Source organism: Centruroides sculpturatus, unplaced genomic scaffold (assembly GCF_000671375.1).
Source record: "Centruroides sculpturatus isolate CEXI.00-Female unplaced genomic scaffold, Cexi_2.0 scaffold1394, whole genome shotgun sequence".
NCBI classification, from domain to species: domain Eukaryota; kingdom Metazoa; phylum Arthropoda; class Arachnida; order Scorpiones; family Buthidae; genus Centruroides; species Centruroides sculpturatus.
In genome coordinates this window covers 22703-37012 of record NW_019385702.1, presented here as the reverse complement: position 1 = coordinate 37012, position 14310 = coordinate 22703, and the positions used below count along the sequence as shown (strand labels likewise).

Sequence of the window (14310 nt, the reverse complement as noted above, 5' to 3'; positions counted from 1 at the left end):
ATTATAAATGTTAATTTATGAATTTAAAACAGTTTACTACATTACCAAATTTGAGACGTATATATTCATGAGGGTCTGTATTCCACAAGTCTTCATCTTGATCTGTATAGCACATTAAAGGAAAAATTACATCTTGAATAATGGGCTAGAATAAAAACATTAAAATTGATTACTAAGATTTATATTTTAAAATATAGATTTTTAGTCATGTTCAATTAAATCAATAAAAAATTTATCAGCGTTTTAAAATGACTGAATACAACATCTAATCATTTTATTAAGAAACCAATTAATTGATCAGATGTGTAAAATTTCTCAACTAATAATTCTTACATTTTATTTATAATAAAAATAAATTCAAGTATATAAAATATTTCTCTTTAAAACTTTCAAAATCAGCTATTTCTATACATCTCTTTTGCTTCCATTCATAGTTCAAAAACATTCAATAATACTTTTACAGATGGAAATTTAAACTTCATTAATACTTTAAAATTACATAATGTTCTTAACAACTGCTTAATTCTTCTTAAAAAAAAAGTAGTTAACATAAACATTAAGAAACTTGGTCATATATCTGCAAGACATTGGAAATTATTGAAGTTAAAAGTTGAAATGTTTTGTTATTTGGGAATACATAATATTTTAATAAAATATAATTACTTTTTACAAAATTTCTTCAATTTTTTAATTTTGTCTATTGTTCCTCTCATTGTCTCTCTCCATCTTGTTGCAGTGGTATCTGTGCTGCATCATCTGAATGAGCCTACTTGAGGGCAGTCATTGCAAATCACTCTCTCTTGGGACATTAAGTAATACACTGTTGTATTTAGCCTTTTCTGCATTGGGAGCTCTTGCAGGCATCAATCATATTTCCTCTATTGCAATACATGAACATTGATGATTTGAGACTGTGTTCTCTCTCTCATGTTGTATGTTAGGACTTGACAGCTTTTGATAGTAAGGGCCAGCAACTAGAAGTTATGCATTTTTAGCTGTCCTACTCAAGAGAAGATCACGTATCATTTGAAATGGTGCCTTGGTGGAACAAGGAGTTAAGCTCTGAGGTCTTCTATTCAAAGATTATTTGCCTTTACTGGTGAGTGATAAGTATATCAGAAAGTTTTCTGAAGGAAAAAAGGTCTTCATAAAGGAACTTTTGCTCAAGCATTTCTAATGTTTCTAGCAGTTCCATCCCACAAAGATTTAGATAAGGAATTTAAATTGTATTCTTTGATTTTTCCCAGCATTAAGCCCTTCACCTGTATTCAGGGAAAATAGATGATTATAATGAGTTTTTGGTATTTACTAAGCCCTTATCCTGAGCTAATAGAGAATTTTGGACTTTGGTTAGATCAGTGTTTCTCAATGGGGGCGATATCGCCCCCATGTGGATGTTTTTCCACATTGAGGGGACGATTACTAACAATTTATATTTTGGGGGGCGAAAAACAATTTTCTGGGCAATATAGTAAAACATTATATTAAGAATAATTAGATATTTTATTCTTTACATTGTACAATAGTTAAACAAATAACATTATACTAGTCACTAGTCTATTCAATGCAGTACGAATTTGGCGTTAGCCTTGACCCTCAGCATTGGTCAAGGCTAACGCCAAAGACAGGTAATTACTTATATCTAAAACATTAGTAAAATAAAAGCAAAACATGCATAAAAATTTAATACTTTATTTGTGTAATTCTGCTATGTGTAAGACACAATAGCTATTCAATGAGAGAACCCTTAAAAATGTTGAATATAGTTCTTTCCATACTTTTCCCCCCCACAAACTAGTATTCCACAATAATATAATATAATAATATAGTTTGATCAGCGGATTCGTNCGCCAAAGACAGGTAATTACTTATATCTAAAACATTAGTAAAATAAAAGCAAAACATGCATAAAAATTTAATACTTTATTTGTGTAATTCTGCTATGTGTAAGACACAATAGCTATTCAATGAGAGAACCCTTAAAAATGTTGAATATAGTTCTTTCCATACTTTTCCCCCCCACAAACTAGTATTCCACAATAATATAATATAATAATATAGTTTGATGTTCTGAAAAAAGCAGTCCAACATTACTGTACTCATATCTGACTAATATAAGTTTAAAAACAGATTATTTTTACAATTAAATATGCTACAATTCAATTTTTATATCAACATTAATGAAAATATGTAATTAATTTTTAAATTCTTTCATTTCTATGCATGACAACCTATGTTAGGAATAATAAGAGTATGTTACAAGCTTTCAAATTTATTAAATTTTAATTATATTAATAGAATTACAATATACATATTTATATTTTTAAATAAATAAGTAATAATCATAATAATAATAATCTGTTTTAAATTATTTACAATTAAAACAAAATTGTAAGAATTCCATATATGTCTTCGGTATTCATTATACAAGGGAAAGTCAGTAAATAAGTCCCAAACCATTATTGGCTCACATATGATGTATTTATTTAGTTTCCAAAGTTATTAATAGGTAGCAGCATTATGCTACTTCATTTCAGTTACATTTCCAATCATGTTTACACTGAGTTGAGTGCTTGCTTGCACATGCTCAGCTCAGTGTAAACATGGCTACCATGCTGGATGTGTGTACAAGTGAAGCATGCTGTTGTGTGATTTTTGTGAACAAAAGACCTTCCTGCAAAGGATATTTATAAGGAAAGGCTTGCTGTTTATGGTGGAAATTGTTTGTCTTGTAAAGCTGTACACAACTGGGTAGATAAATTCTCCCAAGGACACCCACAGGTTTATGATAAAAACCAACCTGGTTGTCCTGTTTAGATTGCTACAGAAGACACCATTAATTGAGTGAGTGGAGGAGAAAACTCAAGCTAACAGGAGAGTAACAATTGATTCTAAAGCAGCTGAAATTGAGTGTTTCCATGGATTAGCCTATAGCATAATGCATGATCATTTGAAGTTCAGAAAAATGTGCACCTGGTGGTACCCAGACAACTGACAGAGAACCACAAACTGAATTACATGGGACTATCCCTGGAACATCTCATTCAATTTACAAAGGATGGAGAAGACACACTGATCAGAATTGTTACCGGGGATGAGTTGTGGGTGCACCATTATCAACTGGAATCAAAATATGCTTCAATGCAATAGAAACATCCCTCTTCACCTGTAAGCAAGAAATTTTAGGTTACACCATCAGCTGGAAAGGTTATGCTTACAGTGTTTTGAGACCACAAAGGCATACTATTGGTGCATTTTCAAAAGAAAAGCAAAAATGTGAATGCTGCATTGTACTGTGACATTCTGACAAAGTTGCGAATTGGCATCCAGAAAAACAGCCTGGCCTATTGTATAGATGGGTAATTTTGCACCATGATAATGCTAGTCCTGAAGCAGAGCACATCACTCAACAAAAAATTCAGGAATTCAACTGGGAGCTTCTCTACCATACCTGGAGCCAAGTAATTTTCATCCCTTCTACCCACTTAAAAACCACCTTGATGGGCATCAGGAGGTTTAACAACAAGGAGGTTGAATGGATGATGCAAATACAGTTAAGGCAACGGAACCCAGAGTTCTATTGGCATGACTTCGAAGATTGGATACCAAGATGGGACAAATGTATTAACATTGGTGGAGACTATGTTGAAAAATAAAGAGAGGGTGACTTCCAAAACTAATCATGTTTTGTACTTCTATCTGTCTTGATAGTTTTAAAAATGCCATTTGTGACTTATTGACTCTCCCTCGTAAATAGGACTTTTATTTATGAACATAAATAAGGAATCATATTTTGTATTATTACAAAAAAAATTATTGTTATTTATGAGAGTATTTCTCATAAATAACAATAATTTTTGTTACATGAATACAGATATTCAATTGAAGTTTACTATTTACAAAAATATCAAATTTTCGAGTCTATCTTAATCCTTTTTTTATACAACACCAGAAGTAACAGTTAACATGGTTTTTTTTTATTGAAGAATAACTTCTTAAAAAACAAAGGTAAACAAGTAAAAAGAGAGATCACAATGTTAAAAACAATCAACTGTCAGCCTTCTATTGTAGGTTCTGACACTTTACATTAAAAACATGAAGAATTCTTCTCACCATACTGTCCTTATCCATTCTTTAACTGCTTCAGGCCCTTTGGTGGTAATTTCGAGTTATCCTACTTATTTGCATATTAATACAATTTCTGTAATAACTCAGGATATAATTCTTCATAATTGAAGTTTAGAAGAAGGCTGACACTTGATTGTTTTTAACATTGTGATCTCTCTTTTTACTTGTTTACCTTTGTTTTTTAAGAAGTTATTCTTCAATAAAAAAAAAACCATGTTAACTGTTACTTCTGGTGTTGTATAAAAAAAGGATTAAGATAGACTTGAAAATTTGATATTTTTGTAAATAGTAAACTTCAATTATGAAGAATTATATCCTGAGTTATTACAGAAATTGTATTAACAGATATTCAATATTTTATCACATTTTGGCCATTAATGACTAAGAATAGAAGAGTGTCATAAGATTAACTATCACTCATTTTGGTGTATATACAGTGAAAACTGTTTAGGTGACCACCTGCATTCGACGGGCACCTGTCAAAACGGGCAAAAATTTCTGGCACCGAATAGTTTACCCATAGAGTCTTCGTATAAGTTACCTGTATTAAACGACCACCTGTGTAACGCGACCGCTGGCATAGATTTTTGGTCCGAAACAACATACAATACCTGTAATAAGCGACCACTTTCGCGAGTGTATCTGGTCTAAACTATTGTTCGAACCCATCTCAACAACGTTTCCCCCTCCTAATATAATGAATTAGTGTAAACTCTCGTTCGAACTCATCCTGGGCACTTCTCCCACCCTTGAAATTAGGTGCAGGTGTTAATAAATTAGTCTAGCAAGAAAGGAAATTCATTTCAGTTTGTTGGAAAATGTCGGAAAAACGAAAGAAATGCAAAGTGTTGGCGTTAGAAGATCGTGTTAAAATTATCAGAGAAAGTGAAAATGGTTTATCACAACGGCAATTAGTGGCGAAGTTTAACTGGAAAAACGAAATTTATTTTACCGTACACCTACAGTATTTTCCTTAGGGGTTTAAAATATTGTACACGATACAATTAATCGGTTGATCTCATCGTTTGATAAAATTTATTTTATTTATTTATTTATTTTTGAAGCTTATATAGAGTACTGTACATGTGCGATAAATAGTTTCTGTATCAACCTACCTTATTTCCACGATATTTTTAGAAAAATAATATCCAAATAATTTTCGCACGCAAAATATTCAAAAAGCAATAAACGCATTAATGCAAAAATCAGTTTTACAGGCAACTTTCCTTTTTCGAATGTAATGAAATCGTATTATGAGAAAAAATAATAAAATCGTTTTATTATTAATTAATAATTTTCTTGTTGTACTTAAGAAAATATTAAATATAAAAAATACAGTATTTTTAAAGTTAAACTAACGAAAACCAAAACCAAAGTGATGTAGAGATAGGACACGCTTGTATATCGATGACGTAATACACGTAACTGAGGAGCGAACAAAAAGAATCGAGTTGAATTAATTAAGTCGAAAAAAAGTGTGCATTATAATCGAGAACATGCGACTATTGTATTAATCTTTAAAATATTGGTATTAAATCTGTCTTACAAAATCACGACGACTCCCTTAAATCGAGTTATCCGATAAGAATAAAATACAATACTAATATAGTCCTATCGCTGAAAAAATTCGCTTCTTTTTGCTCACCTCGAGTTTTGCTTTTAGTAGAAATGGCTAAAAACTGCGCAAAATACGTACGGAAATATGGTATTACGACACCATCTGTATTGGACGACCACCTGTCTAAAAGACCACTTTTTGAAGGAACCGTGGGTGGTCTCCATAGACAGGTTTTACTGTATACAGATTTAGATGAATTATCAAATCTATAAATTTGAATTAAACATTAATAAACAAATTGCTAAAAAAAATTTTAATAAATTACAAATGACCTACTTTATTGGAGAGTATGTTTTTCATGATAATTTTTGGATTGATATTAGTAATTAAGATTTTTTAATTCTATATACTTCTTTTATTTTTAAATCCAAATAAAAGTAAAACCTAATAAAAAAAATATGCTATCTGAATGACAATTTATAAATCAAAACTGAATTATATAATTTTGATACAAAACATTAAAAGTTGCAACATAAAACATTTTATTATTTATAACAACTTCATAATATACCATTATTATCATTACATGATAAATATTAAACAGATTTAGATAAATAAAATAATTATTCAACATACCATCATGTGTACTTTAAGGAATTTCCAAGAAAATGCATGGTTAACACTGAAAACACATTAAAAATTTCTTTAAAATTTAAAACTTTGCATATAATTATATATATATAAAACAAAAGCAAGAAATAAGATAATGTAATACAAAAAATACTTTAAGCAATTTACTTCATGGTAGAGTAAAAGTGTTATCTATCCTACTGTTACTACTATGGGAAATCTAGGATTGAATCCAGGCAAGTGACCAGTAATTTTTCATTGTGAAAATAAAGATATTTTGTTTTGACTTTTGACTAAGATCTCCTCAATTTCCTAATTGAAAATACACCAGTATAATAAGTCCTATTAATAAACAAGGTTTAAGTAGACAAGGATACAAATTTACTGAAATGTTTCTTTTCCTCTGCTTACTTAAATTCAGAAAGTAATATCATCTAATCTGAGGTTGGGGATCACTCATTTATCATGAAGCAGGTTTATATACTCTTGAACTCTCTCTTTTCAAAGTTTTTTCAACTTTCCCTCATGATAATTGTTTGCTATTGGTCTCATGGCCATATTTAGTTGTGAAGTTTACCACGGGCTTAGGGCTGCACTTTCAAGCAATCTGACTCCTGAGAGGTTGAATCCAGAAGCAACAATGCTAACAAACAGCTAAGGGTCTTGCAGCCACTCTGGCAGAGTCCAGTCGGGGGACTTGCACCATTGCTCGCAATGTGGAAACCAATCTCCTTAATGCCACATTTCCCTATGTCCAGAGGAATGTGGGATTCTGTGCTGGACTCATCACTGTTTGCTCATTGTTACTAGAGGAAGCCCTGTTGCTTTCTTTTCTTCTGTTTACTTACATATTTAAATCCAGCAGGTAACTAAATGTTTGTTATAATTAAAACTATTAATTTTTTAGGTTCTCACTCTGTCTCCCATTTCATAGCAATAATTCCAATAACCAATTGGAACACAAGGTCTATTCAAAAAAGACTGGACTTTTGTCATACAAACTTTATTACCATAATTACATTATTATACAGTATACTCTCCAAACAGCAGATACTATCAAGAAGTTTGTCCGCTATTCGGAGGTATGTGCCAGCAGCCATATTGAATTTTAACCTGGTCATTATAAAGTGAACACGGCGATGGATTATGAAAATGTCAAATTTGAGTTAGAAATATACTGAAAAGTATACATAACATATATAATTAAAATATGTATATACACAATATTTATTTATTTTTTCAGCTGTAAAACTCATTTTAATTGAATCTCATTCAAATGTAGAGTTATGAAGGCAATGCCATTTATGAGCTAAGTGACTAATAAAAAAAATCAATACAGGAATTTGTCTGCTTTGTAGTTATCAAGTAAGTGTAAATTTTTAAACAATTTTTGCTTTTTTCAGTAATTGATTTATTAAAAATTACACTTCAGCCACCACAAAGCCGTTAAAATGGTTATGACAGCAGCATTTGTTGATGAAAGTTCAAAGGTTGTGTTACGCAGACAATTTTCCAACCACTTTAAAATGTGCTAAGATATTCAGTTTTCCCACATCTCAAGTTTCTTTTTCATTACTACTATACTATGGTTCTTGTCAAACAAAACTTTGGAATAAGCTTAATTCCAACAAGACATAGACCTGACCTCCTTCCCAATCTTGTTTTAAGCCAGTCTTTATTTGATGCCTGCAATTAAAATTCACTGTCTGAAAGAGTATTTAAACCGAATTCTTTGTTAATAATTATATATAATATTTTAATAATTAATAAAATATTTCATATGTAATTAATTCTTTTGGAATATTGAAGGTGAGACTTTATGTTTTCGTAAGGTTGGTTATGGACAATGGCATCCATTATTTAGAGGTAAATATAATAGATGACCTATTTGAAGCATCTAGGGACTGTAAAAATGTCCATTAAGTAGACGTGTCTGCTATTCAGGAGTGTCCGTTAATGGAGGTTTCACTGTATATGTTTATCCCCTTCAAAGTACTCACCCCTGCATGCATTGCAAGCAGGGGTGAGTACTGTGAAGTCCTATAGTTTTTTGTCACTGTTGGAATGCCCACCAAAACTCATTTTGTGAGATGGCATGTAGCTCTCTCTCTGTCAATTTTATTGAATGCTGGCTACACTTTGAAAATGGCAAGCTTTCAGGGTTGTTTTTCAATTTTATAAGCAGGAAAAAGTCTGCAGGGACCAAGTATAGAGAGTATGGAAGTGAAAAAGGACAACCACCATTCTTAGCAGCCAAAATTTGGCCAACAAGCAGAGATATGTAACATGAAGTATTGTCATGATACTACACTCATCTCTTGTTTTCCCATATCTTCCCTCAAATGCCTTACTACTTCTAACATAGACAGCCTTGTTAACATTCTGACCCTGCGGCACAAATTCATGATACAAAAACTCCTTGATGATAAAAAAAATCAATCAACATTTACTTCAAGTTTGACCAACTCATGCATGCTTTTATTGGTTAAGGTGACATTTGCCCATCCATTGTGATGATTGCGCCTTGGTTTCTATGTCGTAGCCATAAACCAAAGTTTTGTCTCCTATTATGATGGTTTTCATGAAATTTTTTATGATATTGGCATAATAAAGCTGATCTTGGCACGGTTCTCTTTTTGTCATTGGTCAACAGACGTAGCAAGAGTTTTGCAAAGATGCAATACACACCAAATTTTTTGGTAAAAATTTTGTGGCATGACCTAATGCTGACTTTCTCGCAACCACTTGCATAGTCAAACAATGATTTCTACAAATCACAGAATTTACAAAATCAATATTTACATCATTTGTTGACATCAAAGGTCATTCCAATCTTGAATCTTCTTCAATGTTCTGCACAATTTAAAATGCTTAAACCACTTGTGGCACTGTGAAGCTCAAAGTCCTCCTTGTAGATCTGCCAAAGTAAAGCCCACATTTCAGTAAAAGATTTGCCAGTCTTAAAGCAAAACTTCACAGAAACATGTTGCTCTTTAAAATCATCTTCATTTTTCAGAGTGATGACTGCATGTGTTCACTTTCACAGCTCTAGATCGCCAACTGATCATAGTAGTAAGACACACCAAGTTGTGTTGTTACTTAAATTTGTTGCTAGATGACACCACTTACCAGAGCTCAATCAGCGAGATGGTTTGTGCACTATGATAAAAGTCTGGTCTTTTTTTGAACAGACTACATATCATGTAAAATTTACATCCTATAATTATTGTTAATATTTTTGTATTTCATTATTTCCTTCCTCCTAATTTTAATTTTTGTTTCTTCATCTTTATCCTGCTTAAAAATGTATATGTATATAACTTTAGTATTACTATATATATATAATGTTATGTTAAAACATTTAGCACTTACCCTGCTACAAACGTAATATTACATTTCAGGAAAACACAAAAAACATAATATTACGTTCTTCTATATGTCAAGTTATTTTTAGCTTTAAAATGTAACATTATGTTTTCAGCAATAAAAATACAATTTTTGTGTATTGTAGTGTGTCTGTTAATGAACAGTTAGCATAATTTATTTAGAAATTTGAAATATAAGCGATTTTTTACAACCGCGATCATTGTCTGATTTAAAGTTTCGTCACCATGTTTTGCAAGCGAATTTTGAATTGTTTTATTTTTTATATGAGTTAAGTTAAATATGGCACATTAACGTACTAATTAATAATTGCTTGAATTGATTAATAAAAAATCAACAAATATATTGCCAATTATATTGATTTATTTGACAAAAATGTTGCGTGTTAGGCCTAAATCTTATGATTTAGGCCAAACTGAGATAAAAAAATATATATATAAATAGGCCACGTAACTTCGTTATTATTTTAAAACTGTATAATTTATATTCATATTACATAATTTATAAACTTTTGTATTGATAATATCTAATAAATCAAATTTCAAAATTTCAATCAATATGAATGCTATCTTATGTACATTTGCCGAACCAACTAAATTACAAAAAATGGCTAACTTCAGAAAAAAATCCACTAATAATATAGATAAAGCACATCATTATTTTGAATAAATTCATCGATCTACTATATATTTCATACATAAAAATAATAATTTTTAAGTTATATTGCAGTTTATAATTTTTTTCATTTTATCTTTATCTCTAAAACATGTCCGAATAACATTGAAGTATAATACATAAAAACAAGACACACACACATCAAAATTAAGTAATGTACAGATAAATGTTCATAATATCAGACACTCTTTTTACTTTTTACCTAGCTTTAGTCTANGTTACGTAACCTTTTATATTTCCGGTTACACTGACGTCATGTACAACGGATTATAAGCGAGTTCGAAAGATTTGAAAAAACAGTTATTCGTACTAAGCGTTCGATTTACGATTGTGGTGTTTATTTTGTTACTTAGTTAATTTTATTTTTTTGAGAACGGTCTTTTAACAAGACCGAAAACGTTTGAAAGTTGTTATAATAAAGCGTCGGCTGCAAGAAAAGGTGTTTTAGTAAGTGTGTTGATTTAACCAGTCAATCTATATAGTTTCATTATAATTAATGAAAAAAAAAAACAACAAAGAAAATATATTTGATTTAAATCATACTTTATCATATCGAAGTTGAAATGACTTATCTAAACCTCCAAAAATATATATTAATAATTAACATTTAACAAAAATTATCTATTTCTTACCTCTCAAAGACTCTGGTTAAAATATGCATAGCCCACTTTTTACATTTCCACCAAGGACAATCTGCTCTTTCATCTTCATCATACTGATTTACAGCCTTATTAAAAAATAACTACAATTACTCTTACTTATTCACTTTTATTTATTTATTTTTAATTATTTACTCATAAAATATTAATACATTTGTACATTACAAAAATTTTAAAGAATTTTTTAAACAAGATCAATGCTTATTGGTTGCAATGTTCATATTAGTTACAAAAAATTTTATGTATGAAAAGCATATTAATTATGTTATGTAAAGTGAGGATGGAGGCTCTTTTATGAGTTTTAAACTCAAAACAAAAATTTTTATTATTTTATCATTATTTTCCTTCTTCCTCCAGTTTCATTTTTTTTGGAGATTGAAGCAAAACCTTTGACCCATCCATTTACGTCATCACTTCGAAAGGTGACCTTCTAGACTTTCAAAGATGTTTAGGACGACAGATAAAGTTTTCCCCTGACACCCGGGGATTATTCATTGCCACCTTCGTTTCCATGTATAAATAACCAACCAATTAACAATAACCTCAACTTGTTACATGATAGAGGGTAACAAAAAGGTCACCGACAAGGGTAGGCTGAACCGAACGAAATCCCCTTCTATTACGTTCGATGTGAACGATGAGAAAACAGATCAAGATGACCATAAAAGGCAACAATCATTACTAAGGTTCAAGACTAACTCTGACCTTAGTCACCTCTAGCAATTAATTCCATTAGTTTGACAACTGTTATAAAATTTATGAGGGGGAAGAAGTGACAATACCGGATAGAAGAAGTAATAAATCTACAGAAAGATTTGGATGTTTAACAACTAACATAAACAACCCTGGACAAGTTGAAATTACATGCGATTGCATCAGATTTTTTTCCTGATAAGTCCCCCTCCGGGACATGTATAAAGAGTGCTTGGACAGTCCTCTGGGTGGACATCAGAGGACACCAGACCCATACCACCATTCCATCCGTTGTCACCCTTACCTTCCTGCCATAATCACTGTCTGTCTCTCAATGAACCTAACCTGATTGAAAGGAGAGGACTGCCGATCCGGGAGAATTCCAAAGACAACACATACTAGGAAAGCGCGAGGTAACACAGACAAATTTTAACCCCCTCTCTTTCTCGTCACTCTCTCTGTTATAGATTGAACTTAGGCTAGTTGAACTTAGAAGATATTGTGTCTTACAGAGTCTAGAAATTAGACAACTTATCGACAACCGTATATTCTTTTGTCGCGATATAGAAATATTTTGGGTTATTCCCTTTTTGTAGCCTTTTGATTTGTACTTGTTTGTATAGCTTTAGATAATTAAATATGTTATTCTTATATATATAATTATGTGTCATCCTTGAGGACAACCGACACCTCGTCACGATCTCGCTCACCCTCCTATTCATTGATCACACCGACCATCCCTAACAAAGAAGCCGATAAGTGGGGAGAAGCTCGGTGCTCTACCCCCTTGGTTCTCACATAAAGCATGTACAGTAGACCCCCCTATAACGCTTAGATACGTTCCACGCTAACCGAAAATTACGTTGTAGGAACGATTAAATACATGAGCCAATCGCAGCCCGATAGGTGGGAACTTTACGGACTAAGGCTGTTCGAAAGGTTTTCTTCTATAAAATTAACCGATTCTAGACTAATTNAATATAAAGCAAGACAATTTTCTTCCATTTTTCAATTTTTTTTGCATAACACTTTACTAGAGCAGTATTAAAAAGATCCATATAAATACAAAACTTGGATTTTAAAAAATATTTGAATAATCAAAATTTATTAAATATTACATTAAATTTTATTGAAACTGAATATTTGTAGTTATAACACTAATTCAAACTTTTCACTTACGCTTGATTAATGTAGTTAAGTGCTTGTTGAAGAACTCTGGATGATACAAATAATTTTTGTTTATACATTAAAAGCACTTTTAACATAACTTCAAGTATTCCTCCAGAGAAGGCATGCAAATAATAATCAGCAAATTCTCTGTATTCTTTACTAACTTTATTAGGACTGCCATACCTAAATTAATAAAATTAAAGTCAAAAATTAATTTTAATAATTGAGAATTAATCAAAAATCAAATAATAAAATTACTGAAGAAATTCATAGAACTCATTCCATTTATTTTTTGGAGTTAAAACTTAAAAATAATTTACAGTGTATAAGAAATATTTTGATTCTTAATAATTATGTTATTGTTTAGTTAAATTACGTTTTGGAAAATTCTCTCTTATACAATTTTTTAAATATCTGATTAAAATTCCATATCTATTTTTAGCTATTACAATTATAAAAAGTTCTCTTAATTTATCTGCTTAAAATAAACATGTCTTTATGTTGATGATTTTATTTGGAAAAATCAAGACAAAAATGCAACTGCCTTAAGGGAAAAAAGTCAGCTCATGATATCAAAAACTAAATTTTATCCAAATAGACATTTGAAAACATTTCATTTAGTGAAAATGTTTCCTTAAAGTAGCTGTATTTTCCTCTAAATACTTGTAAAATGGTACTTTTTTTTTTATAGAAGTTTCTTATTTTACTTCGAGTATGTGTTCATGAAATGCAGCCCTTAAGCTTAACATGTTTCTATGAACTAATTTGTGTGAATCTTTCCACCCCATGCACACTCCAGGATCATAAACAAATCTTAGTTGCTTTGATATTTGAAACAAAGACTGACTTTATTTTAACCAGTCATTCTTTCTAGACTGCATATTGTAATATCAACACACTTACTAAAACACCTTTTCTTGCAGCCGACGCTTTATTATAACAACTTTCAAACGTTTTCGGTCTTGTTAAAAGACCTTTCTCAAGAAAATAAAATTAACTAAGTAACAAAATAAACACCACAATCGTAAATCGAACGCTTAGTACGAATAACTGTTTTTTCAAATCTTTCGAACTCGCTTATAATCCGTTGTACATGACGTCAGTGTAACCGGAAATATAAAAGGTTACGTAACTATCTAAATATAAATACTTAAAATACATATTAACTACTTTCTTCAATTATTAATTTTATATTAAGCTAGAGGACCATGCTGCCGATATTTTAGTCGATTCCCGGAAGTTGACTGCAAGGCCTTTATGCTTTGCCTTACAAATCTGCCAGGCTTCCGCGTAATGTCGGTGTCTCCTGTCTCGAACTATCTGCATTAGTCTTGCTTGGTCCCATTCAACATTGACGTCTTGCTGGTCCGCTAGAACGTAGGTGGCTAGCGCAGTGCAAGGTTGTTTTTTTCT

The 14310-nt window shown here is 31.1% G+C and overlaps 1 protein-coding gene across 1 annotated transcript in view; it reads right to left on the bottom strand.

Annotated features, from left to right (window-relative positions):
- Window positions 1-14310, bottom strand: part of LOC111641342 (importin-7-like) — a 46439-nt gene that overhangs the window by 27247 nt on the left and 4882 nt on the right. The window contains exons 2-5 of the mRNA XM_023387478.1: window positions 13274-13329; window positions 12907-13080; window positions 6323-6368; window positions 46-145 (exon numbers count right to left, since the gene is read on the bottom strand). Coding sequence (XP_023243246.1) covers window positions 46-145; window positions 6323-6368; window positions 12907-13080; window positions 13274-13329 — 376 coding nt within the window. The remainder of the gene's footprint in view (window positions 1-45; window positions 146-6322; window positions 6369-12906; window positions 13081-13273; window positions 13330-14310) is intronic.